We start from the raw sequence: 24,552 nt of genomic DNA, 5'->3' as shown, positions 1-24,552 counted from the left end.
AGCGCGAGCCATCCTGAAGAATGGATGGTCGATCGAGATTCAAATGGGATTGAAAAGACCGAGAAGGAAATGGGCGTCGGACGATATCGAACACCAAGAAGATCGATCAGTGTTAGGTAAGTCATAAGGGATATGTCTGATCGTGAAGATACGAAAGCACGAGCTTCGAAAAACACGCGGTTCGAACGTGCCGCCACTGAAATTAAAAGAATTTCTAAATCGCGTGCTCCTGTCTAGGAAACGTTGAACGTGAGCTTCGTGTGCGAGATTCAAGCACGTAATAATTGCTATGGAACGAAACATAAAGTCTGCAAGCTCGAGTTAAAAAGTAACTGGAATTTAAAAGCTCAGCTTTCGATAAATTCACGGTACAAGTCTACAATTATAGCGGCTGTATATGCTCCTTTGTTAATTTATACCCCTTTGTAATATCATTCTACTGCTGTAATTACGTCAGCTCAGTATCTTGTTTCATTCCATAACGTTACACTTCCTTAGTACCACTATCATAACGCTATTAGCCTGTAACATCGCGATCTTCCATGCTACCGCTATTCTCTTTTCAAACGCTTAAATATTTTTTCCCTTGTGCGATCGACACCGTACAAGCATCTGAAAAACTGGCCGATTTCCCATAAGGAAGCGGCGAGAGCGTGGACGCGCGATGCTGTTAGGGTTGTACGTAAGAGGAAGCATTTAAATTAATTGGATGAGGTGGTGAAAACGCGGAAAAATCTATGTTTTTTTGCGGTCACGGGGGAGGATGGTTATCATGAAACGAAGGCAGAAGAGGAGCTACAGCAGCAGGAAATTAAGGGGAAGGCGTATAAACCGACGGAAAAAACTGGTTGCGCCTGGTGCACGAGGATATAGAAGCGAACCGATAAGAGTTAATTGAATAAAAGGACGTAGATGACGTGGCTGCGTTTCCCAACAACTTTGGAAACACAGCTCCGAACATCTGTGTAAACATCCATTTCAAACATCCAAATGTCTTTACGATCTTTTATATTTCATCCTTTACCAGCAAACAAATTTTCTTCCGTCAAAGCTCCTGGCAATTTCAACTCTTCTTTAAATTCAATTCGACGTATCGTTGTTATTGCCAGCCACTTAACGATTCTACGGACAGGATGATACTTCTTTCTTTAATTATCAAGCAGTCGAATCGTTTGTAACATGTGCGTAAATGCGTGTTATCAAAGTCTATCGAATTGACTGGCAATGAGAAAGGATTCAGGCTGGTTTCAATGTAGCGATACCTTGAAAGGTTCGATCACAGGACTACGCCGAGAAGGAAAAAGCGAAAAGGGACAACGGATCCAGTATAGGAGAAAAAGGCGTTGCGCAAACGTCGTAAATCACGGACACAGTTAGAGCCGCATAGGTGAAAGTAGTCCAAACGGTTAATACATCATTCGAAAGCGGACAGAGCTCGCGTTGTCCGATCGAAATCCGTCGACGGTACTGGAAATCCAACGATGATAATTACGATATGAAAATTTCGCTATCGAAACCGAGCGAGATACGGATCATCGGAATTAACGATATTTCTTTTGCGCGATTGCCTGTGTCGCCCCTTTAATTTGAAAGGTTAAAACGCTGTCTAACGAGATCAATGAATCGTTCTTGTCGTTCCACTCGAAACGTTGCCAGTTCGTTCTCGTTTCGAAAGGGATCAGAATCCGTGATGCTCCACCTTTGATCTTAATTGAAAACGGATTATCTACATTATAGCATTACATTCTTAACTTCGTAGCCGCATTCTGCGCTGCTTTTAATTAATCCTATCAGGAAGTCGAACGCGTTACGATATCTAAGAATGAGATGCTTGAAACGCTCGCGTTTCATTAGGTAACCAAGTATTTCAAGTCGGCGAAGGCTGGATTTAATTATTTAATTATTTGTTTGTTTATTTAAGACGAATATAAAAACCATCATGCGTCGAAGAAGGAAATAAAATTTATACGTACATCGACATGAGATTAAAAATAAAATGTTTCGAGCAGAAGTGTATCTCATTTTGGATCGATCGAACGTCGTATATAGCGATCGAAGGATGTGAGAGGAATAGTAAGAACTATGATACAAGACAGGATCTTCTTGCGTACCAAATCAAATTCTCATCTTCCAAAAATAGTATTGCGTAGGGTATCGGCGGCTTTCCGTGATGAAAAAACGTGTACGATACGATCGCAAGATTAATCTCGATGGGTCGTGTCACTCACATCAGCGATAACTGATAGAATATGCATGACACAATGTAAACAGTGTCTATATAACACCGGACGAGGTTCGAAAGAACAAGTAACGACGAAACAAACGAGCTACCATCCTTTATTCTTGGTGCTGGAAGTTGCTGAAAGTGGTTGAGCACAGAAGCTGCTTCGTTGTACGCGTTTGCTCTAGGGCACGGAACGATCTCGGCCTAGAGTCTAGAGAACGGCTCCTAGAGCGCACGCGCTTTCACTTACGGCGGGAATCTACTTTGAGGCCAGGTGGACACGTGGCTTGATGAACGAGGTGATCGCGATTTCTGACCACGCCTCGGAAGCTTTTCTCCGCGTTGCTAGGATTGCGCAACCAAAGGACTGTAGCCTGCGATGCGTTCGTTTCCACGTATACCAGCCACCGTATTGCATGAAATCGAATCTGCGAAAGCTTTGAGCTTCGTCCATTAGAATCTTATTTAATCTGCTCCAGGTTAATTCGAATCCCAACTTCATCTTCCACGCATAGCATCCGATTCATATTACTTCAAACTTACGAACTTCTTACGGAATCTTCAAGTTCGTCCATCGCAGTCTTGTTGGATAGGGAAAACTTCTGCAACATCCGATTCCAAGAAAGAACGAACAGTGGTTGCATAACCAATATATCGAATCTAGAGACGAGAAAGAAAGCTCGAGGTCGGTGAGTTTGATCGTTGGTCGATAGAGAAGCTGAGGCTGCTGCTGGACGAAGCTGACGAACCTAGGTCTTCGACCCTGCGGGCGCCACGAAGGAGTATGGCTCTCTCGCTATGGCGTACAGCCACTTTGCCACGACACAGCCATAAACATCTCTGAATGGAGACCACCCACCGGCCTGCACACTTCTCGGAACCGCACTCGCGCATTTCACAAGAACACCGAACGCCGCTCGCAACGCCGAGCACCTCCACTCCGCTTCCACTTTTGCGTGGCTCTCTGCCGTTTCTGCTCGAAAAACCGCGCTGGCTATTCCACGTCGAATAGCGCACGCCAGACCTCACAGGGTCATCGATCTTTTTTCCCCCCTCGTATCGATACTATGCTCAGGGAAACGGAGTTTATTCGAAGATTCTACCCGACGGAGTCTTCTCACAGAAGTTTCTATGGATTCAGGAGTTTTCAGGGGGATTTTCAGGTCCTTTGCTCTCGAATTTACACTTCGTATCGGAGTGTTGAGCGGCGAATTTATCAATGCCAAGGGTGTAGGTTTCAGTAAACGTTTGAAGATGTTTGTGAAAGTTTGAGAATGTATTCACAAATATTCGTATCTTCTCTTTTTTTTACGAACTAAATTAGTGGATTTGTCTATGTCTCCTTCAGTTGATAATGCGACTCTTTCATGCGATTTTCCGACGGAATACGATTTCGTTCCACGGAATGTTCTTTCTTTCTACTCTTCTATTTCCTCCTTTTTCAAAGAAAAGCTCCATTGTGCGGCGAACGACGAGGAGCAATCGCGAAGCAGGGGCTCGCGGAAGCAAAGCAAAGAAAAAAGAGGAGAAAGAAGAAACCAGCAGGAAGGAAACAATATGCGGAGAGGCGGTCGCAGGCGGCGTGCAAACACCGGCCAGTCCGATTTCACGGTTAGTCGTAAAACACTGGGCTCTCGGCCGATTCCGCGGAGCTGCTCGGCTATGCAGGTGCTTTCGGTCCCGCAGAGGTGCACGCCTGCGTGCATTTTATACGCGGTTGCGCGCGTACGATGAAAAAGGGGATCACCTCTTCTGTTCTATCGAAACTACGAGCAACCGACAGCAGGAAAGAGAGATCGGATCGTAAAGCAGCCTCGCCCTCGTCCCTCTGTAACAACGCCACGATCGTCCTGATCGATGCTTACGGGGAACACGGCTACCAGATCACGAACATCGAGGGATCGTTAACGAAGCTATCGATGGAAAAGCGAATTTCTCTGTCGTCTTTCGAATTTTCTTGTTCGTCTCCCATTGTGAGAAGAAATGGGAAACGTTCTACGTTAGAAATTCGTTTCTTCGATCACGAGAGCTTCCTGAACTGACGGAACTTGCGCCAGTAAACCCCATAAAGGACGTTACGAATTATAAATTGAGACTTAACTGTGAATCTGCATAGTTTGCTGCGCGTCGTTTCGTCGAAGGTACAGCTATCCCACGATGCCATGTAGAAGCTTGTACGTTTGAGAACGGCCCGAACAGCTCATCGATATATACCTTGGCGTGAAGCCGGTTGAATTTTTGTACGAGGCAGCGAGCAATGATCGCGGCGCGATTAGAAACGAAGAAACTGCGTGGTGCGGCCCGTGAAACGGTGTAATCTAGCCAACAAGTATTACGTAACAGAAGATATACGAGCATCATGTGTATTATGCGATGACCAAGGCGGTCTTCAGCCGCGAATGTTGCAAGTCCGGTTAGGTGGCCGCCGCTGGTTAACACGAGGTAGATTCGTAACGGAACTCGCGCGCGCGCACAATTTCAGCGTTGTAGGATTATAAATTCGCCCGGCCGAGAGCCGCAATCTACAATGTGCACACTGTGTCCACCGTGTCTCGGCCGTAAATTTATTATTTGCTGCCCGTCCACCTGTGATAAGTGCCCACGAACCTCGAAACTCTACCATTTCTCTTCTTCCACCGGTCCATCGTTCTCTCTCTGCCTCCCTCTCTCTCTCTCTCTCTCTCTCTCTCTCTCTCTTCGACTCGTTATCCATGCTTACGTCTATTTTTGTCGGTCAATTGTTGCATACTTCACAGCCCGTGACTTTAATTGAATTTATATCCGACCTGTGTCATATTTACCGTTTTATACCGGGATTAGAGTTTATTCAGTCTCGAGGGACGTTAAGTAGTATCGCTGAAGGGTGGCGAGAAAGTTGATGAAGTTCAAGATGTGTTTTAATGGCGTTGTTCGATGGCTATTCAGCGGTGATTCGAGAACGAGATTTAGAATGTCGATCGAAGGTGATACGAATCACTTTCGCTTGTGCTACGTTACGGAACAGAGGCTCAGGGGGTGTGGACGTGGTCTTATACTTGGATCGAAGAGTTACTGGAGCTACAGTCGAAGCGTGAGCTATCGACTGTGCAAGGCTACCGTCCCCACTACGAGCCACGCGCTACGAGCGATCCCCGCTCTTGTGTCTCAGCCACGTGGTTTCCGGTCTATCGTACAGTCGATACAGATGCAATTCTACGAATCGTCTTTTACTTCCTGTACCCTAGGCTGTGCGTTATTTTATCGTTCAACAACGGGGGTGTTGCTTACTTCGGGCCGAGGATCTTACACTTTGATCTTCGTCCTTTACATTGTTCAGAGATCAGATACACGGTGTAGGAATGCTGATGAAACTCTGTTCGCGCGTAGCAGAAGAAACGGTAGAAGAAAACGTCCTTCAACCCGAGGCACCTCCGATGCAACAATTTCCTCTCACGATCTTCGCTACCGCGAACTAGACTGCTTCTCTGAAACGCGCTCGATCCTCGAACGAAGCGCAACGATGTTGTAGAAACCTCCCTTGCCAGTCGTCCTTCCGCCAGCCAGTTGAAGAAGAATCGCACAGGGAAGACGGCCGACATATCCGCATTGCTGGTCGAGCGCGTTTCTCCGCGTTCCCCGCGTTGATCTCCAAGACGAATGCGTAGCGTGGCGTACGCTTGATCGGGGCAAGTGTAATAAACCTTGGACCGGACACACGCGAGCGTTGTACGCTCGCAACAGCGTAGAGAACACGGGGCCAGGAGTAATGCGCGCCAGTGCATAGTAGTAATAATAAAGTGGTAGTGGTTGGCACGTCACGGTCCAACAGGCCGATCAACCGGCCGTGCGGCCAGCCGGCTACTGGTCTCCGCCCACGCACAAATATGCACGTAAGTACACGGAGCTACGAATCGTCGTTGCACGGAGGAGGGCCGAGCAGGAGAAACGCCGTGCATGCACGGCCAACATTGTGATAACGCGTATTGTAACGCGAAACTTGTCGACCAGAGAACCGCGATCAACGAAAAGGATCATCGTGCAACTGGTGTAACTGAAATGTTTCGAATACCGAGGCTCGAAACCGTAGACTCGAAATTGTTATATTAAACGTGACGAATATTCAAACTGATAATACTCTGTTTGAAAACTTCGTCGTAAACTGGAGATGTGAAATTGTACTTTTAGATTTGTGATCCTTCGAACGCAGACAATCTCACGGACTACATAGATCACCCTACGCGAGGTATTGGCCATTTTCCCTTTGACTGATCTTTCTATCAAACTGGATTGCTGAGCTCCATCTCATAATTCGTTGGCCACAATCGAGTCGCATTTCCCCGTAGAACCTGGTACTTCTACGAAAGAAGGAGAGATGACTCGTAGCGTAGAACAGAGAAAAAAGAGATAGGCTCCGATTAACCACGATTCCTGTGGAGGCCAATTACGTTCGCGGCGCGCAAGGATACCGGACAATTTCGCCACGAACCGAGAGTCGTCGTCTTATCCCCGTTGCGGTTACACGTTACACATACTACGTGTGCATTGGCGCCACACGCGTGGCCACACTCGCGTCGAATAATCCATAGGCGTGTCACGCTGCGATAGCAGATAGTCGCTGCTTGAAAGACGTCCAACTTTTGCCAAGCTAACGCGTGCGATGAGAACATTGCGAGTGCGAATTTTGTAGTCGGAAGAAAACAAAATTTCAACAACTATCCGTCCGAAGGAAATTCGATCTCTTTCTGCGGATTCGTCCATGCGGACGACGGAATGGAATTGCGAAACGTGACTGGAAACGATGATACTCATTTTACGACGAGTAGACTCATCTGAAATAACGCTATATGTACCTTATACCCGCTCCATTAGGCCTCTATTTATCGCATTCCTTTATTTTTAACAAATTTGGTTTTAACAAACCAATCAGCAGCATCTGTTTTTGCATGATATTCTAATTCTAATTCATATTTAATAAAAATTTAATCAATAAAATTTTACGTTAGAAATAGTTTGCAAATAATAAAAGTATTCCATCTATAAATTCATCTACGTAACAGATGCGAAATAAGTATAATAACATGTATCTTATTAACGAGACACTTTGACAGACGTCTCGTCGAAGCGACAATAAGATAGAAAGTTAGTAGTCACGCCCCCGTATTGAGTATCCCCACTCTGAGCTACGTCGATTACGCCACTGTCGTCGATGGCATAACGGCCTGACCATGCACTGGGATTTCTACTGGTCTTTCTTCTCTTATTTTCCGCGTGTCGGTGCCGCGTGACTGCCGTCGCGATATAAGAGGCAACAATAAGCAACCTCGACGCGTACAAGCTACACGCGTTGTTTTTGCAACCGTGTTTCTAGAACAGATTTATGCGAACGAGTTTGCACTTGATGCAATTTCTACTCGCAACTTGTCGCGTTATCGGTTGAAAAACTAGCGAATAAGCGTGTTAGGGCGTTATAAGTAGCATCAATCGGAATTTCCCCGCTGATAACTTGTAATCGCCGTGAAAACGGCGGAACGAACCGAAATTATCGAGCAATTAGCTCGAAACGATCGAATAAAATATTCGTTTATGCGTTAACAAGCCACGAGGTACGCGAATAAAGGCAGCCTTTTAACTCGATTTAAACACGTCGATGGCTGAGTTCGTTTATCAAATAATTATTTAATTATTAACAGTAGCAATCTTAGAAAGACAGCCTATAATCGATACACAGCGTGAAGTTTGCTTAGAAGCTCAAGTTCGCGTTTTTGTGACGTCTCGCGAGCGCAGAGATTGTCCGACTATGCACGGATGGTTCTACTTGGCGATTTTTCGTACATTCGTTATCGGTTAAGACCATCGTTCTCCATCGATCGAATTCGTATACGAATTCGTTGAGGAGGAGGTATGCATTTTTGAAGTATCTCGTACACGCGATCGTTCGAGGCAAACTGACAATACGTGTGTGGGCGTGAAGTACGATACGCGTTACTATTACATATCTACATATATCAGACTCGACTTGTAGTCGATTGGTCTTGGAAAGCTGGAATGTCGATACTATTCCTCTTACGTAATTTCATTTCTATTTCTTCTTTGTATCGATATACAGTGAAAAAGAACGAGGAAATTTTCTAATTTTCATCTAATAAAACTTAGATAAACGTCTCTCCTCCCATCTAATAATTAGTAGATGTTTCTTCTAATAATTACATAAGAAAGATATTATCTACGGTAGGAACCACTGAAGCGTTACACGACTCCCAGAAGACACTCGATTACCTCGATCTCTACTATCGATACTCGCAACGGTACCCACTTCCCAAACTCCTCTCTGTCGTGCACCCACGTTCGTACACGGAGAAAACTTCGTCTAAATTCGTAGGTGGAATCTTCTCCATCTGCCTGTCGTCGTCTTCCTGTTATTCTATTCTTCTTCCTGCATCGAGACGGTCGAACGACCAGTGGCTTGGGTAAATGGGTGAAAAAGTCACATGACTCAAGGGGGAACCGGTGAACTATGCCACGATGGCATCCACTTCGGGGGAATGTGGGCAGACAATGGGACGGAGTGTGTGCCCACCGGGTAACGAGCTAGAGGACTCGTCCGTAATTTGCATGCAATGCAGCCGGTAATGCGATAAATATGCATGAATTCGGGCACAAGAGCGAAAACACAGCTGCGCAGATACTGGGACCAGGATTGCAACATGCTGTCGATCATTCTAACCCGCGTGCCTTTACGTTTAGAGAGGTATCTGTATCGGTAGGTGGTCCGCGCGGCGATTTCTCAGTATGGAAATCGATTCGGCTTGACGAGCATAGCGGTCGAACGAAGCGATAGAGGGATGGACTATGGTTGGCGAATTTCAGTTTCAGGACGTTTCAGGCGAAAGAACAACGTCTATGTTATTACGCGACGAGAAGAGTATTTGATGTCCTGTGCAAAATTTTTAGAATTACAGTTCACCTGTACCAGTTATATGAGCGAAAATAAGTTGTACGGTTCTAAAATTTTTTTAAGAAAAATAGCCGATATCGTAGAACCTGTATCGGATAGGATACGTTTGTAAGGAATTCAAAGTTAGCGCTACCAGAACACGGCTTCGTCGTCCCACTAACGGCAAACCTGAGTTGAGAGGCGTTGCTCGTAAAATCGTTTCACAGACACACGCGTTCTACGGATAGAACATTGGTCATTTACGAGGTAATTACTTAATCGAACGTTCCGATACTACCGAATGGTGTACGCTTACGGCTGTTAAGCAAAGGCGAGCAAGAAAACATTGTTCTTTTAGCAATATCACGGTATCGCTGTGTTTATTTCGATTACAGGAACTCAGCATCTGCCAAGGAACTACAAAAAACTTTATCTCGGTTGATCGATGATTTAGTAATTAATGGGCTAACGCTACGCTGTTCTCTTGCTTTTGTAATTATTTTTCAAGAATCCGGTTCTTTAACTTTCTTGGGACAAATCACGTTCCGGTCGACGATAATCGAGCAATTTGTAAGATCGAAACGGCGCCACGCGTTTCCTCAATAAACGATCAGCGCCGTTGATCTTCGTGGTCAATACAGTTGCTTTCGATGATTGGATCGGCATCGTTTACCTCGATAAACCGACTACGAGCTCGCTATTAAGGATGTTGAGCGGAGATCCATGAAATCCGCAGCTCCGGTAAAGCTAGGAGAGACGCGGATGCAACGGAAGCAGGATCGCTCGAAAATATAGATCGCGGTCAATAATATCGAGCGTGGAGTCTGTCGGGACTCAGGATCAAGCAATTTCCATCGTAATGCCAGCGTTCAGAATTCCGGAAAGATCCTCGGGCACGGGTAATCGCAGGAACGTGTCGTAGAATTTGTTGATATTAATCAACGTCGGTGCACGGTTCCGCCCGCGGTCAATTCAGTCAACGATTTCCGAGATCGTGCTTCTGGCTTCGGTGGTTGGTCCTTCGATATTGAACGAGATCGTTGTTTTTTTTTTTTTTTTTTTTTAATAGAAACATGCCGTTCTTTCTTCAACTTTCGAGGAATTTTATGGATTTTATGGATCAAGTTGCAAATCGTATTGGAAGATTTTAAATTTCCGCGTTCTGCCAGATAATTCAAACTGGATCAAGGATGCAACGGATTACATTTTTTAGCGAACCTTAATGTATCATTATAAAACAAAACGAATGTAACTCGTTCTTAAGACTTCGAAAGGCTATAATCACCGCTATTCACGGGTCGGAAAACTTCGCCTTAACCTTCACCTTCTAATGGAAGGACTATCCTGACTCCCGATCTCGGACAACAGCCCTTCAGCATCGAATAATCGTAGCTGATGAATGTTCATAAAAGGAGAACACAAGACGGGTCTCGTATTAGAAAGATGAACGGTTCCGTGTGTGTATCGCATTACGCAAGACCGTCTGTAATAATAAATCAGCTTCGTAAATGTCGGTAGTTAATCCGACATCAATCAAGAGACAGTGTGATTTCCGACCATGTCCATCGCCATTCGTTTCATCATTGTCCATCTTTTTTTTCTCGTTTCTTTTTTGGTTATTAATTTTCTGATGCGAGACTGAACCAGCTCCGAGCACGAGCTGGTTATTATCGGTCGGCACGCGAATTCGATATCATAATCCCGCGGAAACGTCCTTCTCGCGAGCGAGAAACGCTCGCAGTTCATCCACCGTTTAACTTCGAGCGAGCGTGGCTTACGTGACCACGTCTCCATTATGCTAATGACGAAATCGACTGTGAAAAACTCTGCCAGGCGAATCGATCATGCCTCTGGTTTATTATCATTAACGACGAGATCTGAAAATATTTCTTCCTTTTTATCTTGAAAATAAGACGAAAAAGGAAGCTTTTATTTATAGAGGGTGAAAGGATTGGAAAGTTTTTAGACTTTGAAATATTATTGCGTTTTCGATCTAGTAAATACCATCGACGAAAGGCAATCGAGAATACTTTCTTCAGAACCTAGAAATCCGCGAAACAGAAAGGAGAGGAGTGTTTTACACTTTGAGACATGGAAATAGCTTTCGTTATAATAATAGTTATAATCGAAACTGATGATTCCAAGAGTTTGCAGTTTCGCAATGAAGATATACGCGAGAGCGCAAGCCCAAACCTGACACGAACAAGGGAACGTGGTTACTTTCCTCCGACAGCAACCTACCACAGATCCATCTTGTTCACTCATCAATCATGAGACAGCACCACCCAGACTTCGCGTCGCGATACAGCAACTTTGGTTTACGCAAACGCTCCGCTACGTCTCACTTAGAGCATCCTATGCAAATTTGTTAATCTCGTAACGACTACCTGCGCATCCCGCGCCAATTTGAAAATTTCTTACGCGTTACAAATATCATAGGCGTTAATAGCGATATTACAAGTAGATAAAGAATGTATTTTCTATTAATTTCCCACTTCATTTTATTTCTCGATGAACGGAAATACCAAAGTTGGAGGTCCTAAGGTGCTTGATTGCAGTGGTTTTAAGGAGCATTCAAGCGCTATCCCAGTGTTTTATGCGAAATTGCCGGACGTATGCTTGTCACTTGCGGCTAGCCGCAGGCGCTTCACGGCCTGAATGCGTGCACGCGCATAATCAAACCGCGACAGTTGAAAATTACCAAGTGTCCCTTGGTCGAAACGCAGGGGAGGCCAGGCGATGCTCGCCTGGTTAATTAATTAAGCAGGAAACGCTGACCTCGAGCATCCATCGCGAGCCTCGACTGCATTCGAGCGAGCAAAGGGATCGTTGAGACGAGGAAAAGTCGCGTGGTACCTCTCTTTCTAAAACGAACGACTATCATTTACGCGTTCGTCTACAAATAGCGATACGCGCCGATGTTGAAGTGGTCACCACTTCTAAGAAAACTCTACATCTGGTCCTTTTAGTTTTCTCAAGCACTGAAATCATCGACAGCGTATAAACAAAAGACTACGACGAAGACAGACCATAAACAGTAGACAGGCGATGTTGGCTTCGGAGTTTCCAGTTATTGGGTAACACAGCTAGCGTGCGGATCTGGACCAGCTCAAATTGTATTCTTACTTATAGTTACACTTCTATTTAAATATATTTTCTACCGTACAATATATCCACGAGTTTCTCTGTTTATACATCAAATAACCTCAACAGCCGATAACAGGCGAAGATCTTTTACACGCAGAATTTTAAGAAAATTCCAACTGATCCGTCCGGCTGAGCCAAAATCCAGTTCGCGAACGAACAAGTCACCATTGCCAAGTTTGAGTTTATTGCGAGAGGGGTAAACGCGGACGATCGACGAGGAACACCGACCGGAAGCCACGGTTTGTTCAGCCGTTGAACCTGCTCTCGTTTAATTCCGCTCACGGAGCGGCTTCGAGGCAAACCAGGGCTATTATATCGCCGCGGCGGGCGAGGATGACGTTACGTATCCCCGGGCTGTCCGCTTGCTCGATCCACCGACTATCTTCACCGTCCGTCTTTCTCTCGTTTCCCGATTCCCTCATTATCTCCTCACCGTCTCCGTTCCACCTGCGACGTCCTCCTCGTCTTCGTCCGCAGCTCCCTTTCCCGCCCCCTTTAGCCTGGCGTTTTCTTTCGCTCGTTCGAACGGAACTAGCCGAGAGGAGGGTTAGGACACGCCGGATTAACCCGCCTAGACCTCGCTAATTTCCACAACTCAGGATACGCCGGAAGCGTTCTTGCTCTCGCCCCCCAACGCCCCGAGAAAGGGATCATACACGAGTCCAGGACTTCCTCGTTTTTTAGCAGTTCTTATTCCCATGGAATACAAAGAACTGCAGTGTCGATATCTTGCAGTTCTTACAAGATATATCGAGATATCACTGGTTAGGTTCACGGCTGGTTTTCAACGATTACACGACTCTTGATATTTACATGTTCGTGGAAAAATTTGGAGGTGCATAGTGGCACGCAAGTGCAGAAATTCGTTTGAATATAATAAACCCCTATGCAGATTAAGTTAAATGGAGATGAGATCTGCATTCCAGTTGAATAACATGGTTGTCGCGTAGGGTGCGTAATAATACTCAAGTATGATTAAACGTTGCACGTGCACAGTTAAATTCAGGTAAGACTTTACCCAAATAGACTCTGAAGTTTCGATAAAAATAATTGGATACGTAGTTACGCTCAACACACTTTGTTTCCGATTAGAAATGAAAAAGAAATATTCGAGGAACGTGCATTGCGTGCACCTTGCATTAGCCAGAGAATCAGAACGAAAGGAGGCTCGAGGCTGCGGCGTGAATTCGTTACGTTCCCGTTAATTGGTAAAACGGGCAAAGCAGCAAAAGTTACCATTTCACCACGGTGCAGCCGCGTCAGGATAACAACAATAATTTACAATGGGATCTGGCTGCTGCTTCCTGGATGGCACAGGTGCGCTTCCGAGACGCGAAATTATGACGTGAGCGCAAGGGACGATTAAACGTATAAGGAGTCGCGGCCAATAGGGAAACATTTGCCCACCTCTTATAACGGCCAGTAAAGCGCTTCGTTAATGCCTCGACCCGGCCTACGATCTTGTAAATTTAACGATTGCCAGACAAATTACGTTCTAACTGCGCTGTAACCAGTGCACGTCTGTTCCTGCCAGCCTTTTTCTATCCCAGTCGTCATCGACGTTACGTGAATGGATATAGTAGAAATGGAAGACGCAGATGGAAGTATTTATACGTTTGAACAGATACTTTTGTTAGAATGTTCTTTCAGCAAGTTCGATCAGGAGGTGACAATTTGGCTTTCAACGCTAGAGGCGACTCATTGAATTAAACTGGCGATCGTTCGGTCCAGAAGTGTGAAGATTTAAGCCGACAACCCTGTTCCGAAGCGCTAAAACCTGTTAATTATTTATTGGATGGGTCTATGGCGAGGACATGAAGTTGGTAAGAAGAAACGGTACTCACGAGTTAGAGGTAGAGCGTGCCAACACGCCGGGGTGCCACAACGGTGACAGCCAAACGTGGTCCACATTTAGTCGGTGGCAACGGTGCTGCTGTGGCTGGTGGCGGGGTTTCTGGTCTCGCGCAGCCAAGGCCACTTCCGCCGCGGAGCTCCCACACTAAATTCGTGAGCGAGCGTGGTCTACTCAAACGCCGCGATCTGAGCGAACGATAAGACAATTTCTGATTACTCCGCTGCGAATCCTCGATGCAATTCTCGATTCATACTTTTACCCTACCTTCGCTTACCTCGTTAACAAGCTATTGGAAAAATTGCTCGTACCTCTTTTCCGGTAGCTTAGCACCAGCACCAGAGTCCCCCGATGTTCTTCCCCCGGAATGGCTCGAATCCAACGTTCCATCCAGCTCCATGGCTTGCTGCAGGTTCGTCAAACTCTTGTATCTGATGTTAAAAAGCGGAGATCCACCCTTGTATCCGGGTGGCGTTTCTTTCAACGGCGACGCGCTCTTCTGCCTCATCAAAGGACGTCCCCTCTGAGTTCCGCTGTTCTTCACGTAGAGCTTCGCCAGCGGCGGCTTCTCGACTCTCGGCTGTGGAGCCTCCTTGACGGCGCGTCTGGTCCTCTTCTCTGCCTGGATCTTCTTGGTCGGTATGGTCTCTATGGGAGGTGGTTCTGGTCTGTCGTCGAGCAAAGGGGCGATCGTTACCGTGACCGGCGTCAGAGGTGGACTGGACCCCTGTGCCCCCGGCAACGGGCTCTCGTAAGGGGACCTGACGCTCTTCGGTAGCGGCGCGAACCCGCGGACATAGTCGTAAATCTGATCGATCTCGTCGTACTCCTCCGTGCATGCGGACGGTGGCACACGATTCTCGTCCCGGTAGCCCGCGTGTCCAGAGGACGCCTGGTGTCCATTGCTGTGATAGTGATGATGATGATGGTGATGGCTGGCGTTGTTCCGGTGGTGGCTCGGCGGCCCGTTATCCGAATTGGTCGACGATCGCCTGAGGAAACCGGATCCGCTTCTAGTCTGCCTGGAAGGCTTGCTCTCCCCCAGTCGGCCGTCCAGCACGTGCGCGCGATCGGCCACGTCGGCAACGAGACGCGACGCGCGCTCTACCAGCCTCGTGAACTCCTGCATCGATCTGAGAGCTTCCTCGTTTCGCGCTTTGACCAGCTTCAACGGAGCGGCCAGAGGTAACGCCACGGCAGCCCCTTCTCTCTGTAACGGCAAGGCGAACACGTGTTCTTCCTCGAAGGTCGATAACAGCCTCAGCTCCGGAACGAATTGCGACGATGACTTCAATCCCCTCGGTGGTTGACCGTGCACCAGTCTGACCGTCAACGGCAAACGCTTGCTCAGCAACGCTCGAGCCGTGTGCACGCCGCTGATATTGTCCTCGCGCGCCAGGGCGCTGAAACGTCCGCGCAGCTCCATACCCAGGAGGACGCTCTCTCCTCGACAGTCGACACAGCGCAGAAATCTACCGCGACCGGGCAGGCTAACCTCGCCAGCTGTTACAATCGTCTCTCCGGCAGCCAGGGTCCTCGTTCCTTCGGGAACAACTATACCGGAGTCGTCGTCCACTCTGCAAGCTATTCCACGTACGGTCTCCCGGACCAGAGCTCCTTCCTCTGGACATCTTCGACACAACTCGTTCACGGACTCTATCCCGCGAACGGCTCTACCTTCCTCGCTCAGTATCTCGAAGTAGCCGGCATAAGAGTCTGGGATGGCCAGCCTGGGCCCTACGCCCACTACTCTGCGTCCCTCCTTGATCTTCACCGCTTGCGCGACGATCTTTCGTCGACGTCCAGCGGATACCAGGAGGGCCGTACTCTGCAGGCTAGGCGCTGGAAGCGTCGGGACACCCAGGCCACCGTACTGACCTTTCGTGATCTTGATCACCGCCGGAAGACGATATTTGGAAACGAATTCGCGCAAGTACGTCGCTTCCTCGGCCCAGCGTGCCGCCGCAACGACGATCTGACCGTCAGTCGCGGCCATCGCGGCGCTGCAACGCCGCCCAGCTTTCTCGCGAGCACGGGCCCCGATGCCGACGTCCCCGGACTGAGGGCCCGCTCAGGGCCCCGACGATCGAGTATCGCTACTGATGCTCCTGCTGATCGGACGCCGCGCCTCTATGCTCCATCTGTAACAGAAACCGACGTCGATACGTCAGAATTGGTTCCGTTATGGGTTTCCGAATAGATATCGCTGTTACGAAGTATCCAAATTCTCGTGTCGAAGTTCAATCGTAATCTTCTAACGCTACTATATCGATACAAAACGTAAAAGCCGTATTCGGGATTTTGAGTGGTCGTTTATGGCTCGGCCAGCACTTATCTCTTCTTTGGGAAATTCCAAAGTACCTGTCCTCCCCGAGTTGATGACTCGGGAAGGCACGATGGACGGACGAGACCCAACGACTGTTGGGGAGAATCAGTGATATGTTAAGTCAGTCGTCATCGGAACGTCGTACCGTGCGGGTGAAGTACTTCACACTCAACAAGATCCTACAACCGCCGTGTTCATAACATCCAACATTACTTTTGTACAACAAGTGCAAATAAAGTGCTAAATTACACTAACACTCGTTTTATTAAACCTCCTCCACCTTGAGCGTTAAGTCATTCAATGTACGCGATATCGACCGATCGGTTTGACCTGACCGGTTGCTCTTTAGTTGATAATTCTCAAGAAGCCGCAAACTCGAAGAAATCGAAGAATCGTCTTCGAGAAACGTTTCCAGCTGGATGATTAAAAGCGACGCCTCCAGGCATAATACACGCGTCCGTGACCAATCGAAAGACGGCTTGGCCCGGAGAGTCGAACTGGAACAACGAAACAGGCCGCGATCGTGGGCCCGTTTCCCGTTACTTCCTCGTAGGGCCGTATCTTCGGTGTAACCGACGATTAACGCGGTCGAACGATAGGCACCGTATCTCAAAGCCGGGTTACCTAACGAGTGTACGTACATAGCTGGGCGGAGTCGTCGATTGTTTCGGATTTCACGAAAGTACGTAGAGATGGCGAGGAAGGGGTACACCGATCGTGACCGAGCGATCGAGCATCGCGTTAAAAGCGATTCCCTCGGACGAATTGCTTCACGGTTATGCCGCGCGATCGCCACGGAAATTCCGCGGTGTCGTAACGCTTGGGAACGGGCGTACTCCGACAGAAGTACCCTCGCGCCGATGCTTCCGTGTTACCTCTCGTTGCCACGTGTATATCGGATAACCCGAAGGATTATATAAATCACCGTTTGGTCCGGTTCGATTCGGGTCGACGGAACGCTTGGCGATGCCAATTATCCTTTTCGTTTAGGTAGATCGGTGTGGCGAAATTAGCCTTAGGAATGGAACAGTTGGGTTACGTTCTGTTTCACCTTTAGGGGTTGCTTTTACCGTATTATTTTGTCCGAATTGGACGTTCTCTGTCACTGTTTTCCATATATATTATACGCACCAAGCTTCTTCCTCCGTGGAACGACCCGTTGCCAAATCTTAATCCACACCTATAAAAGATCCTTCATTGCTTAGTCGAGAAGAATTTCACAATTTCGCAAATTTCGCTGTTTACCCTTGGAGACAAGGGCTATATGGTGGACACACGGAAGCGACGCACTGGTTCCAGATGCCGGATCGTTGTAACACCGCGATTCTTGGTCGCAATTTATCGCCTGGCCGTGTGAAAGGCCCATTCAGAGTGGCGAGAAGCGTACGTGGCATGGATCGAGGGATAATGAAATCGCGCGGTGAAAATCGAGCCGTCTGAAAGGGGGCCTCCGAGATGGCCCGCAGCCAGCCGCAGATAAGCACCGGGTGACCAATGACCCGGGGCGTCGTGACAGGCGCGCCTCTAGGAAGTTATTCGACACACTCCTCCTGTCCTGCATTCTCTTACACGACCGCACCGCGCTTTCTCCGTCTCGCTCTTTCACCCGTTTGTATTTCATTACTGTCTCTATTTCCCTGTTGGTCGAACGAGAATCTCCTTCCAGTGTACTACACACATAAGCTTTCACGGTGGATTTCTAGCGGGCGCGAGAGCGGCTCGATGCAAATTTGTATTGGAATTTTTTCCTCTTGGAACGGTGCTTGTGCTTTGATCGAACGCAGGAAACCGTTATGTTCGTTCGCCGGCGTGCGTGTTCCCGTGATAAGGCGATTACGCGATACGGGAACAGACGGATCGCATTGTATCTGATACACACCGAAGCCAGCCGCGATCCTCCTCTCTTTCGAGCCGATGGGAGTGTACGTGTACGGTTCTGAAGGAATCTGCTCGTTTAGAACCGTGCAAGAGACATCTTTCTCAGGGATGCTATGTACGCGAGAATAGCGTTGTTTTACGCAGCTGTCTATACGTATCCGGCTACTGGTTGTACCGCAGTTCGAGTAAATCGTGGCACGATTTTTTGATATTTTCCAATTTCTAATCGAATCGTACCATTCGCTATCTCCACTTGCACCTCGAATCCTCTTTATCCGAAGCAGCGGAGGACAATCCTATTCACAATGATACACTAATTTTAATCGGTAATTTTTTATCACGAGGTATTTGTTATTTGCCATGTGGAATTTACATCGAAGAATGGGAAGAATATTATCGACAGAGTATCTCGTAAAAATAGCGAAGAATATCAAGTATTTTCTATTTTCTAATCGAAGCAATGTTTCACCATACGATACTTAGGAATTATCTTGGAAAATTCGAACAATAGAGCGATCGAAAGGAGTTGTGGCGGATCAATGGAAGGGCAAGATTCATCGAGCAGATACCAATCGTTTCTTGAAATACGATTAAAGATTCCAAGGTGGACTTTGTGTTGGAAGGGATCGGGAGGTTCACGATAGTCTGCTACGATACTTATCAGGCTCGATGACGATATACAGCACGGGTGACGCCTACGAGCGGGCAAACGGTCGCAAACTCGGAAACACGGCGTCTAATCGTAATGTTTTATTGTTACACGGCCTTCGGTGCGTGGCGAGGAATTAGTACGCGAGTTTGTAGTCGGCGAACGGCATTCCGTGTATTATAGAGGTCGACGGACCGCGTTAAAACGATAACCACGCATTCAGATACCTCGAATTTTCTCCAGAATTCGCTTGAATAAATTTGAAAATTTTTATCCACAATTGTTATCTGAAAATTGGTATTCTCATATAAAAAATCTATATGCTTTGAAATTTTAATTTCAAAGCTCGATACTTCCATATCGAAAAATTTAAACCGCCGCGCCTTCTACTCTACAAAAAGAAAAAGAAAGTGGCGAAAGATTGTAAAAGTGAAAAAACGCTTTCGAAACCATCGCACAGCCCCAAAGGCAGCGCCCTCGAATATCGTGGCGAGCCGCGATCGACGCGGTACTCGATCACTCGTGATACATGCAGGACGCCCACGAATAGACGAGCGTGTGTCGTAACGCATGGCGCGCCGCGGCGTCTCTCCGCGTTCTTCGTCGATCTCGCTCCCCTACGATCGATCCTCTCGTTCTAGCGTACGCGAACACGAGCTGATTTATCGACATGCCCTCGAATTATACGCCACGGCCCGAGCCAGCTTTCACCGTGCTCGAGTCTGTCTTAGCTACCACCGCGTCCCTCTACGATCCTTTTGTTTCCTCCGTGAGATTTCAACACCAGCCATCGCAACGCGACGATTGTCCCCGCGACAACCGATAACGCACCAGACTCTTTGACCCTTTGCTCCAGCCCTAGACCACGTCGACTTCATCGGGAACAGGGCGTCAGGGTGGTTTAATGGTGCGTACGTTGGTTCGCGGGGATCGTGATATCGTTGTACGTTAGGCAGAGATGAGATCTTTGAGGAAAATAAATGTTTCAAAGAGGATTAAGCGGCTGTGGGTGCAGCGAATTCACGTTTCGATGAATTACCCGAATACCGTGATGCACACACTCGTAAAAATGTATTTAGGTGTGCACTTGATCGCTGCGACGTATCGTAATTTTCGAAATTGACACCGTCGAATTTTCTCCTTCGATTCACGACGCAATTGGTCCGGTTCGAATTTCTGATCGAAATTAACGGTCAAAGGAGTATTCGCGTACTGAAGAAACGACGTCGAGACTCGTCAAGATTCGCTTGATAACACGCTGAAAATTCCCAAGGCCGATACGCATTAGTCTTCGTTCCAGTAATCACATTTCGAGCCACGCCTGTAGGGTATTACCATAATCGTATCTTCCCTCGGTCTCTCTTTCTATTCCCAGCCACTTTTTCGACTCTCACGCGAGTAACGCGCGCACGTATCCATTTTCGAAATGATTTACACGCTGGCTCGTCCCGTGAGCGGACGGTCGGAGAGATTCGCAGAAGGGTTTGGGTCAATGCGAGGGTACAAGAAGAGGAGAACGTCGAGAGAAGCGAAGTTAACATGGAAAAAAAAAAGAAAAAAAGGAAGACAAATTTTATTCTTAATGACGAAATTAATGAGAAATTATGCGAGAAAGAAGGGGGTAGCGAGAAATTAAAAAAGACGAAATATGTCGATGGATGCATATCGATCTCCAAATATATTATTGTACTATAAGAGGAATACTAATTTTCTAGGGAAACTAATTAACAGTACGAAAAAATAGTATAGAATCGCGAATTCGTTAATTCGAAGGAGCGGACTGTGACGACGATCGACCGTGTTGGATCGTCTTCGACAACAAAGAACCAAAATGGCGATCGGAAGAAGGAGAGAGCCGGGTTAGAGGAGGAAACGAGGGAGCGACAAGAGGGTATAGAAAGAGAAAGAAAGAGAGAGAAAGGGTAAGAGGAAGGAAGATAGGCTGCTCGTACGTGACAAGTCGTTCGCACCCGGCCTGTCGGGCCTTAATTAACCCTCGTGGCGTTCTCACGAAAAAGTTGTCGTATCCGCGGCGCTGGCTGCCGCCGCCTCGCTTTCTTAATCCAATTTCGCGGCGTATTAATCTAATTACGGCCGGGCACGTATGCCGCGAGTCTGACGTGAAATTATGCCAGCTGGTGGCTTTCGCAATCGCGAGAAACACCGATCGAGACGAAACTCTCGTCTCCGAGAGCTTCTGGGTTCGTACGTTGCAGGATGGATGCGACGCTTGATAATTCCGATTATGTAAAGCGTCGTCAACGAGAAAATCAGTGGTTTCGATGCAAGGGGAAACGACAGAAAAAACATCTAACGACGTTGGACAATTAGAATTAGAGTCGGCGAAGATGGATAGAAATAAAATTGGGAGTTTCAACAGGATGATTGCAGAGTCGAACTAGGATCACCCTTTATAACGCGGAAACTGCACGCAAGTGTCGACTTGAAGCATATCACATACCCGTTGATAGAATAAAGTTGAATTAAAGTTGACAATCTCTTTTTCTAGAATATCATCGACTGGTAATTACGAACCGAAATTACGAACTATTTACGATAACGTGAAATTTGATAGCTCACGATGTCTATAATAATCGCGGCTCCACCTCGCGAATAAAGTCCTATCGCCGGTGTCGGTCGAGAAAAAGACACGGCGGTAGTAGCATCGTGGGTAAAACGACGCAAGAGGTGCTTCGAACCGCGAGTCACGGATATTCAAATCACGCGGCACGCCATCAAGAATCAGGATTTATATCGATGAGGTGTCAGCAGTCAGCGGACATTCTCAAGGTCTTGATCGTCGCCTATGAACGACCTATTTATAAATCATCACGAACGACGCGAAATTCCAGTTTCGCGCGGTCGAGCAACGGGAACGGCGCTCGTTAATTCAACCAGTTATCGCGACAAAATGCTGACCAGGCTACATTGTAAACGACGCTCGCTGGAAATCATACAGTTTTCGTCTATCCCGCTTCCGCCAGGGTGCAATTATAAGCTGCTTCGCACGACTTCGCCTCGTTCGATAACCTATGATTAAATTCTAGTCTTTTTGCGATCGATCGGTTGTTTTCATTTCATCGAGAAGCGAGTGATTTTGATCTAGTCGTTTTTTCCAACGCGAGTCCTGAGAAAATGAACGCTACTTGTAGTAAGAAGTTCGAGCATAACGAACGTCGATTAAGAATTGCCCAAAGCTGCGGAATACCAACAAATCTCCGTCACTTTCGCTTTGATCTCTCGAATCGCCTGTTCTCCTTTAGATAAAATTAAATCACGGAAGATCAATTCCATCCGGCGGTAGGATAAGAAACTCCATTCAATGAGACGTAAGAAAAAGGGGTTCGTCGATCGGACGCGAGATTGCCGGGGCTCGTTAACCAATTACTCGAAGCGCAGTAAGAGGGAGCAGAGGCGGTTTTCGAGGGAGTTTCAGGGGCCCTGAATGCTCGACATTCTGCGCTTTTTTCACGGGACATGACTAGCCTCGGCTCGCGCGAACCAGTAATAACTTCCTCACGAACCGAGCAAGAACAGACAGTCATCCATCATACTTGGACCAGAGTTCTGAAAGTTCGCTGATGGCTCTTGTTCCTGGTTCCGCGATGATTGTGATGCATTAACCGAGAACACGGCAGAAGACAGGCTGTGCCGTTCGAAGAAGACGCGCCGTGACACGTGGAACCGTCTCACGCGTCTGCCCGCTTCGTAATCTTCTCTCCTACCTGCTCTTACATATACGTACCAGGGGAACGTTCACGGTCAGCATTCGTGATCTATGTTGCTCACGTGATTCTTGAAACCTTTCAATGAACGATTCGATCCTCGCTCTTAAGGTGAATTTAATGTTTAGTGGCACGGACGAGCTTGGACGAAAGGAACGTAAATCGAGGTAAATTGTTCTTTAAATCGATATTTTCTCCATCAGTTTCTTCGCATCCCAGGCTGAAGAACCTTCGCACATCGAGTTTAACTATTTCCATGTTGAACTTTTCAGAATATTCTCTTTATCGCTACGATGGCCAATTTCGTTCGAACGCTTGGTTCGGACGCAATTAATGGCAGTCAGAGCGTCGACGAAGTTTTTCACGCGACAAGTTTCGAGATAGCGACGATCCGCCCGCGGACGTGTCCTTCTTAAGATTCCGTGGCGATCGCCGAAACGTCTCAATAATTGCTAATTGGAAGGTGGCACGAGTTTAAAAAGTGGTCGCACGTCGTCCATCTCGAATCAGTCTTTTCGCGGCAATTGCCTCCTTTTCTCTCTCCGCTCTTCGCCACCACCAATCTCTGCTTTTATACCTCGTCCTCGCCTGTTTCTTTCCTTCCAATAATATCTACCTTTATCTTTCTATGTCCCTCGAAGATCAGAAATACTTGAACAGACACGAATGCAAATACTTTCGGACAATTTGTAAACCTTACAAGTACGTATTATCGAGAAGGAAAGTTTCCAGGAAATTGTTCCAGCTCCTAACTGTCGCGCTCTCGTCGCGGCCTAATCCAAAAGCTAAAGAAGCCCGTACATCAACCTCTCGACGAAGCCAGAAAACCAGACTCCGACTAGAGATCCTTCTTTCTCCCCGAGGATCTCCTTTCTCCCAATTCATTCCATCACGTAGGCGGTGGCTAGGGCGAAAGAGACAGAGAAAAACGATGCATCTCGACGGTGCAGTGGTTGTGGCTGGGTGTATCGTTCGCGAGATGCGCCGCCGGTAAAAGGTTTCTCTCTTCTTCTTCTCGTTCCACTCCGTTTCTCTTCTTCTCTCCTGTTCCGCGGATCTCCTTTTCACCAAGACGCGAGGCTCGCGCGTTCTCCATCTACCTGACCACCTTCCCCTTTCCCTTTCGTGCCTCGCCGTCACTGTCAATAAGTTATGTAGCGGCGCACGTGCGCGCTCGCTAATAGAAGCACAAAGCCCGGCTGGAAAGCCTAGTAGGAAAGCAGCTACCGTGGCAGCGGCGAGGCCTCGACGAGTGACCGCAGAATCATCGTTCCCCGGTACACGGACGCTGACAGCCTTTCCAATTGTGCAAGCCAGCCAGATGCAACCGAGGGATCGATCGACCGACCGGCGGAATTTAATGCCGCGGATTGTTAACGTCTGGTTAACACTGCTGCTCCCCGGACCGTCTCGACGGCCGACTGTTTGCTTTCAATTTATTGCCACACAGCTTCTTTTTTTTTTTTTTTCCTTTTTCACTTTTCCTTTTCATTCCGTTTTAGAGGCTTCGAGTGAGATATTTTTTTGCCTGCCAGAGAGATCGAACGTTTAGGGGTAAAAATGTAGAAACGTTAATGCGAAACTTAACATACAAATGTATAGGTTTTTCGAGTTGATGTACTTTGTATCGAGTAAATGCAAGTGTCTACCGTAAATGTATTTGCTTACCAAACGATTGAAATATTCGCTGCGACACACTGGCAGAAGCACAGTGTTGCGAGTGTAACGTAGTCGCTAGTAAATTAAATGTTTACGCGTACTTTTACTAAACCTTGTCGATGTTTGATGATTCAATAAGGTGGATAATTCGAAAGAGCGATCGATGCTGCTGGGATAGC

General features: G+C 47.2%; 1 protein-coding gene across 3 annotated transcripts in view; it reads right to left on the bottom strand.

The window, feature by feature from the left end:
• sano (CABIT domain-containing protein serrano) overlaps positions 1-24,552 on the bottom strand; it is a 138,716-nt gene that overhangs the window by 17,391 nt on the left and 96,773 nt on the right. For 2 of the 3 annotated variants that reach the window (XM_076624223.1, XM_033335904.2), the window contains exons 3-4: positions 14,448-16,277; positions 14,129-14,324 (exon numbers count right to left, since the gene is read on the bottom strand). In XM_076624223.1, coding sequence (XP_076480338.1) covers positions 14,132-14,324; positions 14,448-16,132 — 1,878 coding nt within the window. In that variant the 5' untranslated portion in view covers positions 16,133-16,277 and the 3' untranslated portion in view covers positions 14,129-14,131. Of the gene's footprint in view, positions 1-14,128; positions 14,325-14,413; positions 16,278-24,552 lie in introns of those variants that run through there. The other variant, XM_076624224.1, reaches the window with a different exon arrangement.

The sequence above is a fragment of the Bombus vancouverensis genome, chromosome 14 (genome assembly GCF_051014615.1).
Source record: "Bombus vancouverensis nearcticus chromosome 14, iyBomVanc1_principal, whole genome shotgun sequence".
In the NCBI taxonomy this organism is placed as follows: domain Eukaryota; kingdom Metazoa; phylum Arthropoda; class Insecta; order Hymenoptera; family Apidae; genus Bombus; species Bombus vancouverensis.
Note: the sequence above shows the minus strand (reverse complement) of the source record. Positions and strands in the feature narration are given on the sequence as shown.